Source organism: Entelurus aequoreus, linkage group LG22, assembly GCF_033978785.1.
Source record: "Entelurus aequoreus isolate RoL-2023_Sb linkage group LG22, RoL_Eaeq_v1.1, whole genome shotgun sequence".
NCBI classification, from domain to species: domain Eukaryota; kingdom Metazoa; phylum Chordata; class Actinopteri; order Syngnathiformes; family Syngnathidae; genus Entelurus; species Entelurus aequoreus.
In genome coordinates, this window is record NC_084752.1 from 30084196 (window position 1) to 30111405 (window position 27210).

Sequence of the window (27210 nt, forward strand, 5' to 3'; positions counted from 1 at the left end):
AAAACATGCACAAATCGTTCCCGTTGCGACAAAAGAGCCAGTATGAATCCACAACATACATGAATGAAGGTCCTCCACAAACATCAACGTATACGAATCGCCCGCTTTCTCCGTTACGTGCTCTGATTGGCTGGTCGTTGCTGTTGCCACGGTGATAGTGTAGTAGCCGAGCTGTAGCTCCGCCTTTTTGCCAAATATGGCAAAGCCCCACCCTCTAGACGAGCTGTGATTGGTCAACGCGGGTTCCTCTCGGAGTTTGTAAATTGTAGACTGGAGACGCAGCTGAGTGGACCGGAGCTCTGCGCGCAAATGTATTTTTCCAATGTTGATAAACATTCCTTGTTCGTATCTTTCTTTAAATATTACCGCTCGTTGAAGAAATAGAGCAGAGAAAGGCAGGAGCGCCCCCCCCAAAATAAGCGACCGAGGTAGGTTTAAACCCCTTTTTAACGGTTCACTCTTTCATGTTAGCCGTTAGCACTGATGCTAATCGCCGTCAGGATTCAGTTGACATGTCGTCGCTCCGCCTGAGGCGGACAATTGTAGCCCAATAATGTCGTTCAAGTCGGTTAGAGGCTGTGGTGTTACCGTGGAAACAGAGCTAGCTGCGATAGAATTGAATTCTCCGCCGATGATCGCCGCCGTGCGCCTCCAGTGTATGTCTGAATGTCCGCCTCTCCCCTCCAGAGAAGAAAGGTGAACATTACCGCAGTCTGACATGGTTTTCAGTCAGATGGATGCCGCTAAAGCGTTGACGTTTGCGGCGGCCAAAGGGAGCCTCGGCGAGGTGCAGAGGATCCTGGAGGAATGCAGGCTGCATCCCGATACTGTCAATGAGTTTGGCAGGACCGCGCTGCAGGTAAACACGACGCACTTTTCACACTGACTTCATATGCATTGAAATGTAATTACATGGAAAAGGGGTAGGATTAAATACGCTCCTTTTCTTCCTACTCCTTTTCAAACTTTTAACGAGGAACTGAAGAAATGTATAATACTTTTTATTCATAGCTGTATGTAGAAGTGGCTGGTTGCATCAGCTCTGCTCTTTTAAAGGCCTACTGAAATGACATTTTCTTATTTAAACGGGGATAGCAGATCCATTCTATGTGTCATACTTGATCATTTCGCGATATTGCCATATTTTTGCTGAAAGGATTTAGTAGAGAACATTGACGATAAAGTTCGCAACTTTTGGTCACTGATAAAAAAAGCCTTGCCTGTACCGGAAGTAGCGTGACGTCGCAGGTTGAAAGGCTCCTCACATTTCCCCATTGTTTACACCAGCAGCGAGAGCGATTCGGACCGAGAAAGCGACGATTACCCCATTAATTTGAGCGAAGATTAAAGATTTGTGGATGAGGAACGTGAGAGTGAAGGACTAGAGTGCAGTGCAGGACGTATTTTTTTCGCTCTGACCGTAACTTAGGTACAAGGGCTCATTGGATTCCACACTTTCTCCTTTTTCTATTGTGGATCACGGATTTGTATTTTAAACCACCTCGGATACTATATCCTCTTGAAAATGAGAGTCGAGAACGCAAAATGGACATTCACAGTGACTTTTATCTCCACGACAATACATCGGTGAAGCACTTTAGCTACGGAGCTAACGTGATAGCATCGTGCTTAAATGCAGATAGAAATAAAATGAATAAGCCCCTGACTGGAAGGATAGACAGAAAACGGCGTGGCGAAGTTGGTAGAGTGGCCGTGCCAGCAATCGGAGGGTTGCTGGTTACTGGGCTTCAATCCCCACCTTCTACCATCCTAGTCACGTCCGTTGTGTCCTTGGGCAAGACACTTCACCCTTGCTCCTGATGGGTGCTGGTAGCGCCTTGCATGGCAGCTCCCTCCATCAGTGTGTGAATGTGTGTGTGAATGGGTGAATGTGGAAATACTGTCAAAGCGCTTTGAGTACCTTGAAGGTAGAAAAGCGCTATACAAGTATAACCCATTTATCATTATTTATAAGATCAACAATATTACTATCAGGAGATACCGAACCAAACACTGGACCTGTATCTACACGGTTAATGCTGTGCCGCCTGTCGAAGCCTAGCAATGCTGTTGCTAATGACGCCATTGAAGCTAACTTAGCTACGGGACCTCGTCAGAGCTATGAAAAAAACATTAGCGCTCCACCTACGCCAGCCCTCATCTGCTCATCAACACCCGTGCTCACCTGCGTTCCAGCAATCGACGGCGCGACGAAGGACTTCACCCGATCATCGATGCGGCGGCGGCTAGCGTCGTATAGCGCGTCTGCTATCCGACTAAAGTCCTCCTGGTTGTGTTGCTGCAACCAGTCGCTAATACATCGATCCCACCTACAGCTTTCTTCTTTGCAGTCTCCATTGTTCATTAAACAAATTGCAAAAGATTCACCAACACAGATGTCCAGAATACTGTGGAATTTTGCGATGAAAACAGCTGTTTGTATTGTGATACAATGTGTCCGAATACTTTCGTTTCAACCATTGACGTCACGCACAAACGTCATCATACATAGACGTTTTCAACCGGAAGTTCCCCGGGAAATTTGAAATTGCACTTTATAAGTTGCTGCGTGGTCGGTAGTAGTGGGTTTCAGTAGGCCTTTAATGTCCTTTGTTTTCTTTGATGTGTCCCTCTTACACACATGTAAGAGGGATGTGTGCTATGGCTATGAGTAGTGATGGGTTGATGAGGTGTCATGAAGCGTTTCGACACATTGCAAAACTGTATTGATACACTAAATACTGACATTTGCTGGACATTAAAAATCCCTACAGGCAACCTATGGACCGAATCAACTGACACTGATTTTATGACCTAGTATATACAATAATATAAACCAAGTCAATGTATTTCATTTAGGATTATTTCATATCTTCATTTAAATAAAAATATATTTGTATCTTTTTTAGATACAGTCAATAAATAATGTGAACATGTATCATAACATGCAAATCTAAGAGAACGTGTTGTGAATGAGGATGCTTGTGGACTGGGAATTTTTATTTATTTTTTTACACATTTATTTTTTTTTAAAAACCAGTTTTTCCAATGTATTAAATTGTAGACAATTTCTCTTCTTAGTTATTATTTCTCCGGCTGTAGAAAAGACCCGCTCACAGCATTGAGGAGGTGGATTTGTTAATGTACGACAATTCTGTCAGACAAATGCGACATTTAACCTGCAGAAAATATGAATAGTAAACTAAGAATCATTTTGAAGAGATTTTGAATTCTAATAGATCAAGTGGAAACTTTGAGAGAACAGGATGAAACGACAAGGAAATGAACACAAATACCTTTTTTTCCGATATATGATCAAAATATTCCCACACGGCGGAAATCTTTCTTTTTGCCTGAGGCTGCTCCATGATCTCCGACGACGATAAATTACAAATGACCAACGACAGAAGTGCAGCGATTCTGTTGGCAGCAGCATCTCGTTGACAGATGTGCTTCCTTATGAACACAGTTTGGCGCGCCGGCGTCCGTTCGACACAGTTCGCGTATCGGTCACGTGACCGAAACAGCTCATGATCGGTCACGTGACTTTCTAAAAGCGGTACGCGCACCGACAGGGTTTTGCTCTCTGAGCTCGACGCATGCGCCGATGCATCGGTGTTGCCGGGCCCATCGCTAGCTATGAGTTGTTTTTTCCCTTGGCCCAGGCTTAAACTGATTTTTTTTTTCTTTCACCCCCCAAAACCCCCCCCCCCCCCTTTTTTTTTTTTTTGTTGTTGTAAGGGGCGCCGCAAGTTGGCAGACCCGTCAGCGATCCTGTTCTGTCTCCCTGTAATGTTTGTCTGATCTTGAATGGGATTGTGCTGAAAATTTTAATTTGCCCTCCAGGATTAATAAACTATTTATGATTCTAAATGTCAGTTTTGCGCTTATAGCTTTTTCACTATGAGCACCAGTGCCCTAAATGTTTTAGTAGCACAGGAAAAACATGCTATGCTATCATAAAGCTTACCGTATTTTTCGGATCATAAATCGCAGTTTTTTTCATAGTTTGGCCGGGGGAGTGATTTATACTCTGGAGCGACTTATGTGTGAAATTAACACATTACCGTAAAATATCAAATATTATTTATCTCATTCACATAGGAGACTAGGCGTATATCAGCAATCGTCACACACACACGTCAACCAATAAAAATTGGGCGGGGATGGGTCATGGCAGAAGTGCATTGTGAAAAAAAAGATGCTACCTGCTACTTCCGTACCTATGAAAATGTATTTACTTATAAAAACTGAGAAGGGCTGAACAAAGATGGCACAGAAAAGGAAATCATATACTGCAGGTTACAAGCTGAAAATAGTGACATATGCAGCAGAAAATGGCAATCGAGCAGCAGAAAAAAGTTTGGAGTAAGCGAGAAACTTGTAAGGGACTTGCGAAAAATGTCCTCAAAAAATGCGACTTATACTCTAGTGCGACTTATGTTTTTTTCCTTCTTTATTATGCATTTTCGGCCGGTGCGATTTATACTCCGGAGCGATTTATAATCCGAAAAATACGGTAATCAGAATCAGAAATACTTTATTAATCCCCGAGGGGAAATTAAAATTTTTCAGCACAATCCCATTCAAGATCAGACAAACATTACAGGGAGACAGAACAGGATCGCTGACGGGTCTGCCAACTAAAAACAAAAAAGGTGAGATACAGGTAAACAATGGGGGGGTTGAGAAAAAAAAAATCGGTCTAAGCCTGGGCCCCTGGAGAGGGGGTCCAGACTGAGGCCAAGGGAAAAAGCAACTCATAGCCAGAGGGAATAGGGAAACATCAAAGGACATTAAAAGAGCAGAGCTGATGCAAACAGCCACTTCTACATAAAACTATGAATAAAAAGTTAAAGAAACATATACACTGTGGTGGCCTCTGCGGTGTTCCACGCCATCGTCTGCTGGGGTGGGGGGAGCATGGCCAGAGACAGGAGCAGACCCAACAAAGCAACCACTCCACTCTCGGCCGCCCACTAACTCTCAGCCAGTGTCCAGTCCGCATGGATGAGCAAGGATGCGTCTAAGGAGACCGAGGCGTCTGATACCTGCTCATTCAGCCAAGACACTGTGAAGCCTGTTCGTCCTGGCGCTCAGTGCTAGCTCCGCAGCCCTGTCTCTTCATCCAAATCTCCTCCAGTCTCTCCAAACAGACTCTGGTGTGGCAGAGACCCAACAGCCGGTCTCCGTGGCCAAAAGGCTCCCGGGAGGCAGATCCAGAAGTCCACAAAAAAGTACTGCAGAAGTTATGAAAGTGCCACCCCTTGTCACACAGTCCCAAAGGGTCCCGAACCAAAAGGCCAAAAAAAGATATATATAATAACACATGAAAACAAGAGGGAAACACAAAAGGATGACACAAGAGCTCAGAGCTCCTGCCAACAGCAGCCACTACAGCGGCGAAGAAAATGTGAGGTAGTGCTGGGTAATATGGACGAAAAAGTATATCTCAATATATCTTTGCTTAAACGCGATATTCGATGTATATCTCTATATTTTTCGGCGAAAATATACATATAAAGATACTCATTTTTGAGCGATATTCACTGAAATTGAAGGGAATGACAACTGTGCTGTAAACGGTCAGTGGCACTTTTATTAACCCACTTATTCAAGATGGGTATTAACAGCACAGAAAATAAACTGTTTAAGTAGTACAGAATTACATAACAAATAACATGGAAAAATATTATTTCTATGTAAAATAAATAACATAGCTGTGCAAATAATACAAAATGTATCAAACTCAGATAAAAAAATACATTTGCAGGCAGGCACTTTGTGATTTCCCTTCCTGGTTCAATGACCCGCCCTATCTTGCATCTGATTGGCCTGTCCCTAACCAATCATGGATGTTCTTATACATGCAAGCACATCTTGGAAGGAGGTAGGGGAGGGGTTTAGTAGCCCATGGAGGGGGAGAACAAAGAACACAACAAATAAGCGGCGTTTGGTAATTTTAACGTGAAATAAATTATATCCATCCATCCATCTTCTACCGCTTGTCCCTTTTGGGGTCGCGGGGGGTGCTGGAGCCTATCTCAGCTGCGTTCGGGCGGAAGGCGGGGTACACCCTGGACAAGTCGCCAATTATACCGATAACGATATTTTCTTAATTCATATCTTGTTTAAAAATATATTGGTATATCTTACAAACTCTATATATCGCCCAGCCCTATTATTTATATATATATATATATATATATATATATATATATATATATATATATATATATATATATATATATATACTGTGTATATATATATATATATATACATACTGTGTATATATATATATATATATACATACTGTGTATATATATATATATATATATATATATATATATATATATATATATATATATATATATATATATATATATATATATATATATATATATACACACATATATATAATTAGGGCTGTCAAAGTTAACGCGATAATAACACGTTAACTATAAATTTCAATAACGGCACTCATTTTTTTTAAAGGGCGATTAATGCGAACACTAAAGGGGAACTTGACTGCAGTTCACTTGCTACTGATGACCCATTCACACACACCTTCACACACTGATAGCGGGATCTGCCATGCAAGGCGCTAACCTAACAAATGTGACTAGGTTGGTAGAAGCTGGGGATCGAACCAGGAACCCTCAGGTTGCTGGCACAGCCACTCTTCCTACAGCGCCACGCCGTCCCCATGTGTCATGGCTGTCATGGAGTTTCCAATTATGTCTACAATTGTTACTTTTTGTGATAGAGTGATTGGAGCACATACTTGTTGGTCACAAAAAACATTCATGAAGTTTGCTTCTTTTATGAATTTATTATGGGTCTACTGAAAATTTGAGCAAATCTGCTGGGTCAAAAGTATACATACAGCAATGTTAATATTTGCTTACATGTCCCTTGGCAAGTTTCACTGCAATAAGGCGCTTTTGGTAGCCATCCACAAGCTTCTGGTTGAATTTTTGACCACTCCTCTTGACAAAATTGGTGCAGTTCAGCTAAATATGTTGGTTTTCTGACATGGACTTGTTTCTTCAGCATTGTCCACACGTTTAAGTCAGGACTTTGGGAAGGCCATTCTAAAATCTTCATTCTAGCCTGATGTAGCCATTCCTTTACCACTTTTGACGTGTGTTTGGGGTCATTGTCCTGTTGGAACACCGAACTGCGCCAAAGATCCAACCTTCGGGCTGATGATTTTAGGTTGTCCTGAAGAATTTGGAGGTAATCCTCCTTTTGCATTGTCCCATTTACTCTCTGTAAAGCACCAGTTCCATTGGCAGCACCTGTGTTCCAGCAGCTTCCAATTCATTGCAGACCTGCTTTTTGGTGGTTCTCCGTTGACTCTTGATCATCCTGACCAATATTCTCTCAGCAGCAGGTGATAGCTTGCGTTTTCTTCCTGATCGTGGCAGTGACAAAACTGTGCCGTGCACTTTATACCTACGAACAATTGTCTGCACAATTGCTCTTGGTACCTTAAGCTGCTTTGAAATGGCTCCAAGTGACTTTCCTGACTCATTCAAGTCAATGATTTGTTTTTTCAGATCTGTGCTGAGCTCTTTTGACTTTCCCATTGTCGCGTTTGTAACCGAGTCTAATGACTGCATCACATGAGCCCTATTTAAATGGACTCAGAGAAGTCAACAGGTGTTGTCTATCATAATCACTCACATGAAGTTAAGAGGCCATGCCATGAAGCTAATTTGATTGTAACTTTTCTACATCACCAATTGATAATGTATGTTGCTGTATGTATACTTTTGACCCAGCAGATTTGGTCACATTTTCAGTAGACCCATAATAAATTCAGAAAAGAACCAAACTTCATGAATGTTTTTTGTGACAAAAAAATAAGAGTTGTAGAAATTATTGGAAACGCAAGACAGCCATGACATTATGTCCTTCACAAGTGTATGTAAACTTTTGACCACGACTATATATTATACGTACATTCTCTCTCTCTCTCTCTCTCTCTCTGTGTGTGTGTGTGTGTGTGTGTGTGTGTGTGTGTGTGTGTGTGTGTGTGTGTGTGTGTGTGTGTGTGTGTGTGTGTGTGTGTGTGTGCGTGCGTGCGTGCGTGCGTGCGTGCGTGCGTGCGTGCGTGCGCGTTACAACTGGTACCATTAAATGCGTGAGTTACGACCGGTACTATTAAAGTACTGTGGTACTAATAAATTAAGAACGGTACTATACTGCTTCTGAAAAATACCAGTTCCCTGTTTTTTTAAGGGCAAGACGGCGCGCCATCGTCACGTCATGACATTTTTTGTTTTAAGACCAGAGGAGCATGTTCGGCAACGCACACGCGCTGAGTACTTAAATTTTAAATCAAACCATTAATACGTGGTTGAGCTATTTATAAAACAATCTTGCCTTCCTTCATGCTTCCTCCCAATCTGTAAAGTTTTGTTCCAAGGGTGACGTCAGCGAATTATCCATTTATGGTAACGCACGAGTCCGCTATTGTAGTCTGACGCTGTAGTCAATAAGCTCCTTCTTTTTCTCTGTCCTCTTGTTGTGGGGCAGACTGGCTCACACATGCACCCTCCGCTGTTGCCATTTCTAATTCAAAGTAGTGTGTAGTTCAAACATGTATCTTTCAGTAGACGCCATATACCGTATTTTTCGGACTATAAGTCGCAGTTTTTTTCATAGTTTGGCCGGGGGTGCGACTTATACTCATGAGCGACTTATGTGTGAAATTATTAACACATTACCGTAAAATATCAAATAATATTTAGCTCATTCACGTAAGAGACTAGACGTATAAGATTTCATGGGATTTAGCGATCAGGAGTGACATATTGTTTGGTAAACGTATAGCATGTTCTATATGTTATAGTTATTTGAATGACTCTTACCATAATATGTTACGTTAACATACCAGGCACGTTCTCAGTTGGTTATTTATGCCTCATATAACGTACACTTATTCAGCCTGTTGTTCACTATTATTTATTTATTTTAAATTGCCTTTCAAATGTCTATTCTTGGTGTTGGATTTTATCAAATAAATTCCTCCCAAAAATGCGACTTATACTCCAGTGCGACTTATATATGTTTTTTTCCTTCTTTATTATGCATTTTCGGCCGGTGCGACTTATACTGCGGAGCGACTTATACTTCGAAAAATACAGTAGAGGCGCTAAAAACTACAAAAGATGGCTGACGGGTAGAAGACAGTCGAAGTGAAGGCATGTAAATAAGACCTATAATAATAATAAATAAACCCACAAAGGGGCACAACCTAAAGAGACGGTCAGAAAGAGGCTTGAAGATTGTAAAACATAAACAATGCAAAATGTTGACCAGAGAACCACCCTTACATCTTATGTAGACCACAGGAGAAGTGTTTTTAAATGTAAACAAACAACATATGAGCCCTTTTAAGGTGGTACTTGGTTTGAGAAGCATTGCTCTGATATATAAAAACCTAATGGTAATATAAACTACTACTCACAAAAAGTTAGTGATGTTTGGCTTTCGGGGGAAATTTCAAGATTAACCTGACATGACAAACTTCCATGTAAACTGAAGGCACATCTTGATCTGGTCAATGCTTAAGTATTTTTGTTTGCAACTTGCTGTTCTTAATGATGAACCTGAATGGCAAAATTCACAACAGGTGGTCAGAAAAAGCATACGGTATGCCACCAATCTCGTATTTCTGCTGCAACCTGCTGGTGACACTCTAAACTCAGTGGCCACTTCCTCTTCGGGAGCATCCTGGTTGAAGCCTGGCAATGACAAGGTACAGTTGACCAATTGTTCCATAGTCTTGGTCTCGTGATGGCAAAATGATGGAAATTGAAGCAGGTCATTAATTTGTCATTGCATGCATCACACACCTGTTGTGAATTTGGCTGTTCAGCTTCTTGTTAGAGAACAGCAAGTTATGCAAAACAGCGAACAGTCAGACAGGTGCATTCAAAAGTTTAGAGCAGGTCAACTTCAGATCACCTGTAATGATAAGGATCTTAGGTTTCTCATTGTCATCCCATTGGGTTGAGTTTTTTCTTGCCCTGATGTGGGATCTGAGCCAAGGATGTCGTTGTGGCTTGTGCAGCCCTTTGAGACACTTGTGATTTAAGGCTATATAAGTAAACTGATTGATTGATTGATCTTCAGGCTCATCCTGAAATTTCACCCAGAAACCGAGTACATTTTGTGAGTAGTATATCATAACGCAGGGGTCACCAACCTTTTTGAAACCAAGAGCTACTTCTTGGGTACCGATTAATGCGAAGGGCTACCAGTTTGATACACACTTATATAAATTGCCAGAAATAGCCAATTTACCTTTAACTCTATGTTATTATTAATAATTAATGATATTTATCTTTGTGGAAACACTGATCATCTTAATGATTTCTCACAATAAATATATATAGAAACAGATAAATATCAATATGCAACACTTTATTTTTATATTTTCTCTGAGTGCACATTTTTCAAATTGAACATTTTCAAATGATCACTTCTAAGACAGTCTTGTGAAATCACAATATCCCATTTTAACTAGCTAGCCACTAACATTTTTGAACAAATCATGAATTACTTTGCACCATGTTTGTACAAATAATAACTCATGTAAAATACAAAAGTCAACTCTCAAATTTTTAAATAAATCATGTCACACTTTGAACTGGACACCAAATCTGTTATCTGTTTCGTTGTCAGTTAGTGAAGACCAAGTCTTTAAAATACTTTCTTGGATTTTTAAATTTTTTTTGAGTTTTGTCTCTCTTAGAATTAAAAATGTTGAGCAAAGCGAGACCAGCTGGCGAGTAAATAAATAACATTTAAAAAATAGAGGCAGCTCACTGGTAAGTGCTTGTCAAGTGTTTTGCTTTTTTCACTGTGCTTATCCCACACTTGAAGGGATGTACCAATGCTGAATGTGGCTTCTGGATTTCACTCAAAAGACCAGACCGTAGTTATTTTTTTCCTTTTATTTTCCTTTAGTTTGCAACAGTTTTTCCAACGAAGAAACAGCTTCTTTTTTCTTCTTTAGTCTTTTTAGCAGTCTTTAGCAGTGTTAGTAGACTTTAGTTTCTTTAGCTGTCTTTAGTAGCCTTTAGCTTCTTTAGTAGGTGAAAAACCTTTAAGGACAAAACACCACAAGATTAACATGCTGTAAAAAATCAATCAATTATCAATCCCATAATTTACAATTATTAATTAGGCTATCAAACACTTAACAAATAAGTGCAAGAAAATGGATTCATATTTTCCCTTTAAGTTAATTAAGATTTTAAATAAATTGTCTCAACATAAATGCACCAAGATACATATAAAATACATTTAACACCAGAAACACAATAGATAAATGCAGCAGAAAACCCAATATGCAAACACATAAATACCTAACCAATTAACCACCTATTTTAGATACATATTTAAAATCCATATCCAATATAAATATATTATTAATTTAGCAGTGAAACACTCAATCTTAAACGCTGTCTACTGGTAGAAAAATACCCCTTTTCTATGCCCTCACTAGCAGCCAATGATCCAACACTTTAAGTTGAGCGACTTCACCCTCCTGATGAAGCAAACTGCTCCAACATTTATCAAACTAAGCAAAGAATCACAACACTTCCTTACTAAACAACAGTTACACAAAACACCGTGTGTATTTAGCCTCCAGACTAAGCACGCTACATGTACACAACTCCCCGCACCCCCCGACCCCCATCTCACCAGCGCAACAGGTGCGCCACACCCACAAAGAGAAATAAAGTGCAATCTTACCGGCTGTCCGTTCAGCTTTTGGTTTAGGTACACTTTTGGCACAACTCTGTGTTATCTGTAATGAACCAAACCTTTCTCCACTCTGCGCTGGCGTCTTTTGTACTGCTTGATTTGACACAGCTGTCTAATTACCGGGCTAGCGCACCAGCAGACGAGACGGGAGCGTGCCGCGTTATACCTGCGCGTGAACGTCAACTGATAATAATGCCGAATTATATACATTTCCTGGGGTTGCCTAGGTGAATAGGGATGTGGATGTGCTCTAAAATAAAATATAATTTTATTAAGTGAGGTTTGGCTGGTTGCCAAGCAGCCGCAGTTACGCGCTCGCGCATCACCTGACGAGAGTGCTGCTATTTGAGCTATTTTTAGAACAGGCCAGCGGGCGACTCATCGGGTCCTTACGGGCGACCTGGTGCCCGCGGGCGCCGCGTTGGTGACCCCTGTCATAACGTGATGTATCGGAGAGTTATTAATAATATAAATGCTCAAAGCGTTTGCTCTCCTGCAGGTAATGATGATGGGAAATTCCAAGGTTGCCGACGTGCTCCTGGAAAAAGGAGCAGATCCCAACGTCCAGGACAAGCAAGGGATCGCACCGATCCACGACGCCGCTCGCACGGGATTTCTGGACACTGTTCAGGTTTTGGTGGAGCACGGTGCCTCCGTCAACGTGGCAGACCAGAGCGGCGCCCTGCCCATCCACATCGCCATCCGAGAGGGCCACCGAAACGTGGTGGAATTCCTGGCGCCGCGCTCCGACCTAAAGCACGCCAACGCCAGCGGTCAGACGGCGATAGACGTGGCCCGAGCGTCACGCGAGCCAGACATGGTCCACCTGGTGTTTGCTCACATTCACTCTTAGTGTCTGCTGGCTCCTTTTGTGTGCTAACTTTAACCTCATATGTTTGTTTGCGTCGTTCAAACCTGGTGACTTGAATTCATTGCTGTGTAAAAGGTTTGTTTTTGTTCGCTGTAGCTCAACTTGCATGCATGACGCTGGACATTTTTGTCATGGCAGCTCTTTTTTTCCAGTCAGTGGGTGGCTACACACAGTAGGCACCTCTTTTGCACAGTGCAATTTCGGCACCTTTATATACAAATATTTATCTGTTTGGGAGTGCACATTAGCCCGTTCCCCTCCCAGTGTTTTGTTGTGTTTGCATTATTTGCATTGTGTAACAGTTGATAAGTTGTGTTGTTGTTTTTAATTTGATGAAATTTCAAATGGTGCACCCTAATTAGTTGTGTTTCCATAACTAGATCAACTTAGACTTTGAATTATTTATTGTTGATGAAATAGCAGTTACTTTTCTTGTCGCCTTGTAAATAGCATCCTTCATTGTGATTTGTTCAAATGTTATTTATACATATAATACTTTTAATACAAAAGTAAGATGATTCAAGCACACAAATAAAAGTTTGGAACTTTTGAAATGTTTTGCAGCTGCTTTTTCCTCAAGTTGCACACCATGACAAAGCTACTTTGCACCACGGTTTGGAATACGGTCATCCCTCACCATTATCACTACATTGCAGCTACACCACATTGGGGATTTTTCTGGAATATTTTTTTAAAGCATATTCCACAATTTTTTGGGTCGCAAAATTAAGCAATTTTAAATATGAAATTACTAAACGAACAATATCAATACTACAATAGTTTTAGCTACCAGAGGAGACCACGGATTGGCTCGGTCTCAGGCAGCATTAATATGTTGGATTAAAAGTGTAAATGTGACTTACAGTGCATATGTATATATTCACAGCACTTGTTCCACATTTTGTTATGTTACAGCCTTATTCCAAATGGAATACATTTTTGTCCTCAAAATGCTACACACAATACCCCTTTAGAGAATATTAAATGTTTTATTTTTTTTGCTAATTTGTTGCAAATGAAAAATCATATAAACTATTCATATCCTTTGCTCAATACTTTGTTGATGCACCTTTGGCAGCATTAACAGCCTCAAGTCTTTTTGAATACAAAGTCACAAGCTTAAGCACACCTATCTTTGGGCAGTTTCTGCCTTTCCCTATTTTATTTATATACAGTGCAGGCTTAAAGTTTGGACATACCTCTACAATGTAAATAGTCAGGAAAATAAAGAAAATGTATTGAATGAGGAGGATTGTCACTGAAGGCATCAAAACATGTGGAGTTATGTACTTGACAACAAAAGGTGAAATAACTGAAAACATGTTTTATATTCTAGTTTCTTCAAAATAGCCACCCATTGCTCTGATTACTGCTTTGCACACTCTTGGCATTCTCTTGATGAGCTTCAAGTACACCTGTGAAGTGAAAACCATTTCAGGTGACTACCTCTTGAAGCTCATTGAAAGAATGCCTTAGAGTGTGCAAAAAGTAATAAGAGCAAAGTGTGGCTTATTTTGAAGAAACTAAAATATAAAACATGTTTTAAATAATTTCACCTTTTTTTTGTTAAGTAAATAACTCCACGTGTTCATTCATAGTTTTGATGCCTTCAGTGACAATCTACAATGTAAATAGTCATGAAAATAAAGAAAATGCATTGAATGAGAAGGTGTGTCCAAACTTTTGGCCTGTACTGTGTGTCTCTGTACATTACTGCATTCATCTTTCCCTCTATCCTGACTAATCCCCTAGTTCCTGCTGCTGGGGGATGCCATCACTGTCAGGATGGCATTTTGGCAAACTTTTTACGAAGAAATGGCTTCCGTCTGGCCACTCTACCATACAGGCCTGATTGGTGGATTGCTGCAGAGATGGTTATCCTTCTGGAAGGTTCTCTCCTCTCCACAGAGGAATGCTGTAGCTCTGACAGAGTGACCATCGGGTTCTTGGTCACCTCCCTGACTAGACTAAGATGAATGCAGCAATGTACAGAGACATCCTGGATGAAAACCAACGCATTCCCATCCAACCTGACGGAGCTTGGGAGGTGCTGCAAAGATAGGTGTGCCAAGCTTGTGGCATCGTATTCAAAAAGACTTGAGGCTGTAATTGCTGCCAGAAGTGCATCAACAAAGTATTGAGCAATTGCTGTGATTACTTATGTACACGTTGTATATTTTATTTGTAATACATTTGCCAAATCAAAACAACAAAAATGTTGACATAGTTGAGAGAGTACATACCAGTCGGTGCTGCTGGAGTGATCTCCAAGGGGTGAACCCAGGTACCGCAACATGGCACGAGTCGGTGTTCTGAAGGACTGGTAAGATTCAACTCATGAGGGTCAGGTGAGTCTTTATGATTCATTTCAGCTGTAAAAAAAAAACAACACATAAATACCCAATGTCTGTGTTTATCTGACGGCGACAACATGAACACAATGCATTTAGCTTTATCACTATCACTATTAAGATCACTATAGACGGTGATTTTAAAGTTGACAAGTCAATGGCGTTTTAAAATCGTGTTTTTATCTTCGTCTTTTAGCAAAAGTAAAACCGTTTTTATCTTTTAATCTCAAATCGTGCATGCTTTTATTTCAAGTGGCCTGGACTACTGCAATGCTCTTTATGCTGGCATTAGCCAAAAAACTCTCTCCCAGTTGCAGTTAGTCCAGAACGCGGCAGCACGACTTTTAACAGGGGCCAGGAGACGCCAGCATATAACCCCAATTCTTCAGACTTTGCACTGGCTCCCTGTTCATTTTAGAATTGATTTTAAAATGTTGCTGTTTGGTTTTAAAGCTTTGCATGGACTGGCAGCTCATTATATCTCGGACCTCTTCCAAATTTAAACTCCTGCGCACGCCCTGAGGTCCGAGAGCCAGCTCCTGCTCGTGGTGCCCAAGACCAGACTTAAAACCAGGGGAGTAAGGGCCTTCTCTGTGGTCGGCCTTAAGGTCTAGAACACACTATTATGTTAGATCCACTATGGCAGGGGTGTCCAAACTTTTTCCACTGAGGGCCGCACACTGAAAAATCAAAGCAAGCGGGGGCCATTTTGATATTTTTGATTTTAAAAACCAATACAATATATGTATAAAAAAGATACATTTAGGCCTCCACTCAGACTTGATCCCGGGGGACCCCAAAAGGTTATGGTCAAAAAAAATATTACAAATGTGTCATTATTTAGTATTATCATTATTATTATTATTATTCAAGGTTTAAATCTCTAGATCAACATTAGGTCTATCTGTCAATATAACGCTTTTAAAGATTTAAGTTGTATGCCATTTTTGTCAAGGAAAACCGTGTTTTTTATGGAAAAAAAGACAAAATATGCAATATTTTCCCCCAATAAAATTTTAAAGTGGAATATTTGAGATTATATGATAATTGGAGTCTTAAAAAGGTCAATAACTCATAACATTTTTTTGAGCAATGACACTTAAAAAAAAAAAAAGTCCCACTAAAATTATTGGGGATCCAAAAGGGTACTGCTCAGTAAAGTTTAAAAAAATTAATCCAACATTTTTTTAAACTTTTACCACAATAGTCTCAAGATCAACTTCAGATCTATCCGTCACTTATAAGTTTTATTGTTGTTTATGTTTTTTGTTTGTTCTTTTTAGGCCCTTCTTTAAAAAACTTTGTTTTTTAAATGGCAACCAAAAATTATGCAACATTTTCCCCCCAAAATATCTCAAACTGTAATATTTCATGTGAAGTAAATGAATAGGTCAATAATTCATAATGACATTGATTTTGATTCTTTTTTTTTTTTTAAAGAAAGAAACAGCCTGCATGGCAGCTTTGTGTTATTAGAGTAAATAATGCAACATTTTCTTGTTACATTTCACCTGTTTACTCTTTTATACCACTTTTTATGTTTTTAATTTTTTTTCCATCGTATTTTTAGAATGTGCCATGGGGCCGTTAAAAAATTACCTGCGGGGCGCAAATGGCCCCCGGGCCGCACTTTGGACACCCCACATCTGTGGTCCCCTCCAAGGTTTCTCACTGTCATCCCATTGGGTTGAGTTTTTCCTTGCCCTGATGTGGGATCTGAGCCGAGGATGTTGTTGTGGCTTGTGCAGCCCTTTGAGACACTCGTGATTTAGGGCTATATAAGTAAACTTTGATTGATTCATTGATTGATTGAACACTTTGCCCCTCCATGTTCAAACTGCTCCCACGGTAGAGTGTTTTAAGTCTAGTCTTAAGACCCACTTTTATTTCTGGCTTTTAACACTAAGTGAGTTGTGTGGTCCTCTGTGTTTTTAAATTTTAATTTCTATTTATTGTTTTAATTGGTTTGACCCTTTAAAATCGTTTTTAATCATATTTATTTTTATAATGTTTTTAAATTTATTTATTTTGTTTTTATTCAGTCATTGGTGGAGCTAAGGATAATATTTGAATCTTGTTTTTAATATTTTTGTACAGCACTTTGGAAACATTTTTCTTGTTTACATGTGCTATATAAATAAAGTGGATTGGATAGCATTAGCATCCGGGTTGAGGCTAATATCTAATGGCGTGCCGATGACTACTGTTATATAACAAAGTAAATAGTGAAAATGTAACGGGATTTATCTTCATTCCGCTCGTTTACCGCTTCCTCGTTCATATTTATCCTCAAAAATCACAGAGTAAGTCGAGTCGCCGCAGCGAAGTCCCGCAGAATACCGAATATAACTCGCTAAATACTTTGAAAAGAGTCTGTCCAATTGTTGAGAACCGCTTAAGATAGCAATTATGAATAAACCGCTTCAAACTAGTTTATAAACACTGTAAGATAGTTCCACTCCCAGCTCAGACTGGTAGGTTGAGTCATACCAAAGACTATAAAAATGGGACCCATTACCTCCCTGCTTGGCACTTATCATCAAGAGTTGGAATTGGGGGTTAAATCACCAAAATGATTCCCGAATGCGGCGCATGCTGCTACTCACTGCTCCCCTCACCTCCCAGGCGGTGGAACAAGGGGATGGCTCAAATGTAGAGGGTGATTTCACCACACCTAGTGTGTGTGTGACTATCAGTGGCACTTTAACTTTAACACTAATCAGCGTCCTTCAGCACAGCTGTGGTCCACACAGAAGTGCATTTGGTTCTTCTTTCTCTGCGTTGTCGAGCATGTGGTTATAGAAATACACGAGAGATAAACAAGTCGTCCCTCACACTGTAATGGCGGCTGAAATTTCAAACACATTTGTTTCAACTTACTTCAACCAGTCAGCGTTCGACGGCACAGCCCGCCCCTCAAAAGGGTCCGCAGGAACTTTCAAAAGTAAGTATACTGTACAGCAGGGGTCACCAACCTTTTTGAAAGCAAGAGCTACTTCTTGGGTACTGATTAATGCGAAGGGCTACCAGTTTGATACACACTTAAATAAATTGCCAGAAATAACCAATTTGCTCAATTTACCTTTAACTCTATGTTATTATTAATAATTAATGATATTTACACTTAATTGAACGGTTTAAAAGAGGAGAAAATACGAAAAAAATTACAATTAAATTTTGAAACATAGTTTGTCTTCAATTTCGACTCTTTAAAATTCAAAATTCAACCAAAAAAAGAAGAGAAAAACTTTAAAAAATAATTTATGGAACATTAGTAATTTTTCCTGATTAAGATTAATTTTAGAATTTTGATGACATGTTTTAAATAGGTTAAAATCCAATCTACACTTTGTTAGAGTATATAGCAAATTGGACCAAGCTATATTTCTAACAAAGACAAATGTCTATTTTTCTAGATTTTCCAGAACAAAAATTTAAAAAAAAAAATTCAAAAGACTTTGAAATAAGATTTAAATTTGATTCTACAGATTTTCTGGATTTGCCAGAATAATTTTTTTGAATTTTAATCATAATAAGTTTGAAGAAATATTTCACGAATATTCTTCGTCGGAAAAATAGAAGCTAAAATGAAGAATTATATTAAAATTTATTTATTATTCTTTACAATAAAAAAATGCCCCCCCCCCTTCCCGATATTGGACGTCTCAAGGTTGACAAGTATGCTCTAACCATAATATGTTACGTTAACATACCAGGCACGTTCTCAGTTGGTTATTTATGCCTCATATAACGTACACTTATTCAGCCTGTTGTTCACTATTCTTTATTTATTTTAAATTGCCTTTCAAATGTCTATTCTTGGTGTTGGATTTTATCAAATAAATTTCCCCAAAAAATGCGACCTATACTCCAGTGCGACTTATATATGTTTTTTTCCTTCTTTATTATGCATTTCCGGCGGGTGCGACTTATACTCCGGTGCGACTTATAGTTCGAAAAATACGGTAATAAGATACAAAGTATAAGACAATACTTTAACAGTATAATTGTAACCAGGAATAAGTCTTCAAGTAACAATATTCAAATACTAATATTGTTGAGTAATACAGAATTTAGTTTTATTCTGAATCCAGTGAAACAGATTGGTGGTTTTAGCTGATATAAAGACTTTCAGGTGTTTATATATGTTGAAGTATTTGGCAGACGCTTTTATCCAAAGCGACATACATAAAAAATACATATAAAACAATCACAGTAAACATTATCATTTAAGGGAAGAATGTAATACAAAATATCAATACAAAGTGTCAAGACAGAATAAACTCTCTGCTGCAGCAACAACAGAGATACAGTCTATAAGATATATAGTATCTAATGTATTCATACATTGTTTATGTAGCATGTATATATAACCTAATCATATTGTTTCTTCAATTTAAAAATAGCTGACCGTTTTTTCCCCCTTCTCTGGGATTATATTCCCAGTTTTGATCTCGGACGTCTGGTCACTTATAGCATATAAGAATATTCTATTACTGTTAAGCAAACTATGAATAATAAAACATGTGTCCTTTATCATAGCTACACATATGACAAAAAACTGCGTAAAAATTAGTGGTATTCAGTAGGGCTGCGAATCTTTGGGTGTCCCACGATTCGATTCAATATCGATTTTTTTCGATTGAACGTGATTCTCGATTCAAAAACGATATTTTCCCGATTCAAAACGATTCACTATTCATTCAATACATAGATTTCAGCAGGATCTACCCCAGTCTGCTGACATACAAGCAGAGTAGTAGATTTTTGTAAAAAGCTTTTATAATTGTAAAGGACAATGTTTTATCAACTGATTGCAATAATGTACATTTGTTTTAACTATTAAATGAACCAAAAATATGACTTATTTTGTCTTTGTGAAAATATTGGACACAGTGTGTTGTCAAGCTTATGAGATGCGATGCAAGTGTAAGCCACTGTGACACTATTGTTCTTTTATTTATTTATTTTTTTATAAATGTCTAATGATAATGTCAATGAGGGATTTTTAATCACTGCTATGTTGAAATTGTAACTAATATTGATACTGTTGTTGATAATATTCATTTTTGTTTGACTACTTTTGGTTTGTTCTGTGTCGTGTTTGTGTCTCCTCTCAATTGCTCTGTTTATTGCAGTTCTGAGTGTTGCTGGGTCGGCTTTGGTTTTGGAATTGGATTGCATTGTTATGGTATTGCTGTGTATTGTTTTGTTGGATTGATTAATTAAAAAAATAAAAAATAAATTAAAAAAAATCGATTTTTTAAAAATGAGAATCGATTCTGAATCGCACAACGTAAGAATCGCGATTCGAATTCGAATCGATTTTTGCCCCACACCCCTAATATTCAGTGAGGTAAGATGAATGAAATGCGCTGACAGTTCATTGCTCCTGCCAAATGAATTGCACTGAGTGGAGCGGATCACCACTCCAAGATGGCGGCCCCGCGTCTCGTCAGCGCCAGTAGGCAGTAGCGCTCCATGCTGCGTACCCTTATAAGATGTCTATGGGTACTTCATTTACCAGGGAAATGGGAAAGTTCTTGTACAGCACACTTTAACAGGCAAGCTACTTTTCAAATGACAAAGTCAATGTGATCTACCTCTTCTATATTTACCATTTGTATGTGTTTATTTGTGAAATACATTTTTGGTGAACATGTTAAAGGTGTTTAATGATAATACAAGCATGTTTAGCACATATATATATTCCCTTATTTCATGAAGACAAGAATATAAGTTGGTGTATTACCTGATTCTGATGACTTGGAGGAAGACACGATTCACATTTTCGAATGAAGGAGAAAAAAAAGTCCTCCTTTCTGTCCAATAACACATGAAAGTGGTTGGTTTTTGGCATCTTATTTGTCCATCTTCCATACTCGTTGTGTACACTTTACAAGAAATACGTTGACGGCAAACTCCGTGTCTCGCTAGCTTGTGCTCGCCAGCTTTCTGAGACTTTTATTTTGTTAGTGCAGGCAGGATGGCGGAGCGCTTTTATTGTGAAGACAGGAACTGTGCAGTCGGTCTTCGGGCTCTTGACAGCAGGTACAGCGGGAGAGTCTGCTGAAATAAAAAGTGTTTTTCGCATTCCTGCTGGCCTTTTTTTTTCTTAATACTTAGCTGGCAGCAGCCAGCGTCATCTCACAAGACCCTCAGGTGCCGTGAATGTCAATCAAGTGACGAAAGTGACGCCTCAGTGAAGATTTATGATCGCTAATTATTAGGTCTTTTTTTTTAATGCCTTCCTGGCGATCGACCTAATTAGCACCCCTGTTAAAGGTTCCTGCGGTGGAAAAAGTCCTCTTCTCTTAAAAGGCAGTAGTAGTGAGTTTGAATCCCAGTCGGAAATACACTATATGGCCAAAAGTATTTGGCCACCTACCTTGACTCACATATGAACTTCAAGTGCCACCCCATTCCTAACCCATAGGGTTCAATATGATGTCTGTCCACCTTTTGCAGCTATTACAGCCTCAACTCTTCTGGGAAGGCTGTCCACAAGGTTGCGGAGTGTGTTTATAGGAATTTTCCACCATTATTCCCAAAAGCGCATTGGTGAGGTCACACACTGATGTTGGTGGAGAAGGTCTGGCTCTCAGTCTCCGTTCTAATTCATCCCAAAGGTGTTCTATCGGGTTCAGGTCAGGACTCTGTGCAGGCCAGTCAAGTTCATCCATCCATTTTCTTCCGCTTATCCGAGGTCGGGTCGCGGGGGCAGCAGCCTAAGCAGGGAAGCCCAGACTTCCCTCTCCCCAGCCACTTCATCCAGCTCCTCCCGGGGGATCCCGAGGCGTTCCCAGGCCAGCCGGGAGACATAGTCTTCCCAACGTGTCCTGGGTCTTCCCCGTCAGACGTGCCCTAGGGAGGCGCTCGGGTGGCATCCTGACCAGATGCCCGAACCACCTCATCTGGCTCCTCTTGATGTGGAGGAGCAGCGGCTTTACTTTGAGCTCCCCCCTGATGACAGAGCTTCTCACCCTATCTCTAAGGGAGAGACCCGCCACCCGGCGGAGGAAACTCATTTCGGCCGCTTGTACCCGTGATCTTGTCCTTTCGGTCATAACCCAAAGCTCATGACCATAGGTGAGGATGGGAACGTAGATCGACCGGTAAATTGAGAGCTTTGCCTTCCGGCTCAGCTCCTTCTTCACCACAACGGACCGATACAGCGTCCGCATTACTGAAGACGCCGCACCGATCCGCCTGTCGATCTCACGATCCACTCTTCCCTCACTCGTGAACAAGACTCCGAGGTACTTGAACTCCTCCACTTGGGCAAGATCTCCTCCCCAACCCTGAGATGGCACTCCACCCTTTTCCAGGCGAGAACCACGGACTCGGACTTGGAGGTGCTGATTCTCATCCCAGTCGCTTCACACTCGGCTGCGAACCGATCCAGTGAGAGCTGAAGATCCTGGCCAGATGAAGCCATCAGGACCACATCATCTGCAAATAGCAGAGACCTAATCCTGCAGTCACCAAACCGGATCCCCTCAACGCCTTGACTGCGCCTAGAAATTCTGTCCATAAAAGTTATGAACAGAATGGGTGACAAAGGGCAGCCTTGGCGGAGTCCAACCCTCACTGGAAACGTGTCCGACTTACTGCCAGTCCCATACTCTCTGAGCACTCCCCACAGGACTTCCCGAGGGACACGGTCGAATGCCTTCTCCAAGTCCACAAAGCACATCAAACACAAATACAAACAAAAAAAAAACTAAATTAGGGCAGTTTTTTTTATTTTTATTATATATGGCAGATTTTTTTTTAAAGTGTTGATTTCCAATCAAATATTGCCATAAAATTGGATTTTGTGCTCTTTTCCTTTTATGGATTTAAAAATTCCAGAATTGGAACTAGAATGAACAGAAGTAACACGGACCATTTTAGCTTTTCCTTTGCGTTTGGCATGTTTTTAGCGTAACGCTAACATCTTTGGTCCGCGTACCTTCCGTTTAACCCAGGGGTGTCCAAACTTTTTCCACTGAGGGCCGCACACTGACAAATCAAAGCAAGCGGGGGCCATTTTGATATATTTTTTTTCAAAAACCAATACAATGTATGTATAAAAAATATACATTTAGGCCTCCACTCAGGCTTGATCCCGGGGACCCCAAAGGGTTTTGGTCAAAAAAATATAAAAAATTTGTCATTATTTATTATTATTATTATTATTAATATTATTATTATTATTCAAGGTTTAAATCTCTAGATCAACATTAGGTAATATAAAGTTGTTAAAGATTTAAGTTGTATGCCCTTTTTGTCAAAGAAAATCCTGTTTTTTGTGGAAAAAACACAAAATATACAATATTTTCACCCAATAAAGGTTTTAAGTGCATATTTGAGATTATATAATAATTGAGCCTTAAAAAGGTCAATAACTCATAACAACATTTATTTTAATTCATTATTAGTTTTTGAGCAATGACACTTAAAAAAAAAGTCCCACTTATTAAAGTGTTAAAAAATATATATATATATATTTTTTTACTGTTAACACAATAATCTCGAGATCACCTTCAGATCTATCCGTCAATTATAGTTGTATTGTTGTTCATGTTTTTTGTTTGTTCGTTTTAGGCCCTTCTTTTAAAAAAAACAAAAAAAAACAGCTTAGTTTTTTTTATATGGCAAACACAAAATATGCAACATTTTCCCCAAAAATATCTCAAAGTGGAATATTTAATGTGACGTAATTGGAGCCTTGAATAGGTCAATAATTCATAATGACATAGATTTGGATTCATTATTATTTTTTAAAGAAAGAAACAGCCTGCATGGCAGCTTTGTGTTATTAGAGTCTACAATGCAACATTTTCTTGTTACATTTCACCTGTTTGCTCTTTCATACCACTTTTTATGTTTCGTTTAGTTTTTTATCGTATTTTTAAAATGTGTCGTGGGGCCGTTAAAAAAAATGGCAAATGGACACCCCTGGTTTAACCTGACTCTCTCTGAATCTTTTAAAGAATTATATTCGATATATTCGACAAAACAGTTGCAATAACGGCGAGGGCTTCGGCGCTACGTCACATCTATGAAATCCCGCTCGGCGATCCTGATTGGTTAATTACCAGAAGGCGGGGCCTTGTAAAAAAAAAAAAAAGATTGTATGTGATTGGATAAACCACTTGTCCGTTATCTTGAATGACGTTCTACTTCAACCACTCACATCCAAATAAACCCGTGACGCTGATGAGAGCGACGCTGGGAAATCCAAACCCGGTCGGAAGAAGAGCCAAAACATCCTTGCCTCCACTAAATGCCTTCAAAACCCTTCTCTGTTCATCTTTAAAATAATTCATATTCGATAGATTCGACAAAACAGTCGCAATAGCAGAATCAATGTCAGGACACGACGCGGCGAGGACTTCGGCGCTACGTCACATCTATGAAATCCCGCCCGGCGATCCTGATTGGTTCATTACCAGAAGGCGGGGCCTTGTAAAAAAAATAAAAAAGCTTGTATGTGATTGGATAAACCACTTGTCCGTCATCTACCAGACCCTTGTGTGGAACTCAGCTAACTCCAATGGCAAATAAAAAAATAAAATTACGGCCGTTTTTCGATTTTTATTATATATGGTAGATTTGAAAACAAACAAAAAAGGGTTGATTTAAATTAAAATAGGATGTTGTGCTGTTTTCATTTTATGGATTACAATTTTCACAGATGCAAAAATTCGTGTTTATCTGTGTGATGACAACTTGAACCGGAAGCAGTATTTTAGCCTTTCCTTTGCATTTAGCATGTTTTTAGCATAAACGCTAGTCCTATTGTCGTTTGAAAAAAGTGTCATTGAATAGTTGTCCAACTTTTGTTTCAGAAATTAAAATGGAAAAAAATGACCCGAAATTTGTTTTTTTGATTTGCATTTGAAGATTTGGAAATAGAATGAACGGAAGTTAAACGGACCTTAAAATACTGCTTCCGGTTCAATTTGTCATCACACAGATAAACACGCGTTTTTGCATTTTGGATGAAGCATATTTTTGATTTTTGTGTTTATCTGGAAAAATAAAAATCCACAAAAAGAAAACGGCGCAAAATCCCGATTTTATGTCAATATTTTAAAGGAAAATAAAAACTTTTGTTTGATTTAAAATCTGCCATATACAATAAAAATCGAAAAAACGGCCCTAATTTTGTTTTTGGATTTGATTTCCAGAATTGGAAATAGAATGAACGGAAGGTTCACGGACCTTTTAACCAATCAGTATCCTAATATTTTAGTTACCAAAACAAGTATAAAACACCCAAGGTTGTGTCACATTCCCTCAACCTTATTGCTTAATACCTCTTAACACGCTTGTTAGTAATGTCACAAACACATAGGGTTTGTGGTCGATAAAATCCTTTATTTTGGGGAGAAAACTGTTAATGTCAGTTGAAAATAATTACCCACATATGGGTTCAGAGAAGAAAACTTTTTTTTGATTGATTGATTGATTCTTTTATTAGTAGGTTGCACAGTGAAGTACATATTCCGTACAATTGACCACTAAATGGTAACACCCGAATACGTTTTTCAACTTGTTTAAGTCGGGGTCCAATTGATTGATTGATTGATGCATCATTGAAAGGTGTGTAACAAATAAACACACTACCGTGAATTGATTAACGTGGACCCCGACTTAAACAAGTTGAAAAACTTATTCGGGTGTTACCATTTAGTGGTCAATTGTACGGAATATGTACTAATAAAAGTAGTAAAATCTACTAATAAAAGTTTCAATCAATCAATCAACCAAAACACAAATGTATTTAAATTGTTGAAGAAAAATATACAATATGCAGTGCTTTAAATCAGAGGAAAAGAAGAACAAAAACAGGAACGACACAGATGATCACTACATCATGTGATGTCATGTTTCGGTAGTGACAATACTAGCTCATTTTGACCCTAAATAACTAAACAATGCCAGCAAGCACCTGGCTAGTCAACTTAGCTGTGGTTCACAGTGAGGCCATTGCAGGAACACACTTTGCTTGGCCAATCACAAGTCTTAAACTGACATTAGTCCCGCCCTTTGGCAAATGAAAAACCTGTGTTACGTTCCAAATATACCAGGTAGATCAGATCTGGCCAAAATACGGCAAGCGGGCAACATGCCGCTCGTTAAGATTTTCAATCCGGCCCGCCGGACGTTCATAAATTTTTTTGGGCCTTTAACATCAAAACTATAGCCGCCATTATTACGTGTAGTGCTGTTTTTAAATGACCATAAGTGAAATCTGCACTTTTGAGTGTTATAGGAGCTATTATGGTAGTGTAGGTCACAGCAGCTCAGACGAGGAACAAAGCAGAGTGGGCGGAGTTTGATTTCAGAGCAGCCGGCCCGAAACGCGTCAGAAACATGTTGAAGCACATTTTTACGTGATAATATATCACATTGCAGGTGTTTATTACACTTTGCATTCAATATTTTTGTTGTGTTTTGCTTGATTGTAAAAGATACACAACTATGGAGGAGCTGGTCTAATTAGTAAAAGAGGAGCGACGTTCATATGTTGTTAATATTCAGTGTTTTATTGTTCATAGTTAATATTGTAAATCCCACTTTCTTTATTTTCATGTACATTTTGGGTGTCCCATTCAGTAAAAAACTGTAAAATTCCATTCTGTTTTTTTGAGGCGGTCTGTCATAACGTTCTATCAGACATTGTGACTTTTGGTATTAGTGTTCCTGGAAAAAAAGGGACCCAAACACACATACTGTACAGCAGATTTGTACAGCTAAATGTGTATATATCATTTATACACACATACACCTTCTCTCAATGTGCCCCCCCCCCCCCAAGTCAAAATATTTGCCCAGCTCTGCGGTAGATAATTAGTCAGGTTAATAGAAATGAAATGTGTATTTAAAGTGACAATTGTACACCACACGGCAGTCTGCGATTGGTTAATTGTTAAAAATGCCAGAAGCAGCCAGGCAGAAGAGCTGATTGGTTGAGAAAGTTAGGGAACGTTGGAAGAAGCGAAGCTGATTGGTCTATTTCCCCAAAAGTGCAACACAGAAGAAAACTCCAAGTTCCAACCAGGCAACTCAAACAAGGTTTGCTGCAATAAAAAGTTGAATGAACAATTTAATGATGAAACGCTTACCATTGTACAATCTCATTTCAAAAGTGTTTAATTCCCAAAGGAAACATGGTTTCAAGTCAGATAAAAGATTTGCAAATATAAT

General features: G+C 39.3%; 1 protein-coding gene across 1 annotated transcript; it reads left to right on the plus strand.

The window, feature by feature from the left end:
- Positions 1-266: 266 nt before the first annotated feature.
- Positions 267-13207, plus strand: LOC133639215 (cyclin-dependent kinase 4 inhibitor D-like). The gene is made up of 3 exons (XM_062032366.1): positions 267-428; positions 688-859; positions 12287-13207. Exons 2-3 carry the CDS (start codon positions 719-721, stop codon positions 12638-12640), a joined length of 495 nt encoding a protein of 164 aa, XP_061888350.1. The 5' UTR covers positions 267-428; positions 688-718; the 3' UTR covers positions 12641-13207.
- Positions 13208-27210: the final 14003 nt, after the last annotated feature.

Excerpts from the sequence above, each read along its gene's own strand:
- LOC133639215 (XM_062032366.1), top strand. The coding sequence starts at position 719 with ATGGTTTTCAGTCAGATGGATGCCGCTAAAGCGTTGACGTTTGCGGCG. Across the intron at positions 860-12,286 it reads TTGGCAGGACCGCGCTGCAG|GTAATGATGATGGGAAATTC; the intron begins GTAAACACGACG and ends GCTCTCCTGCAG.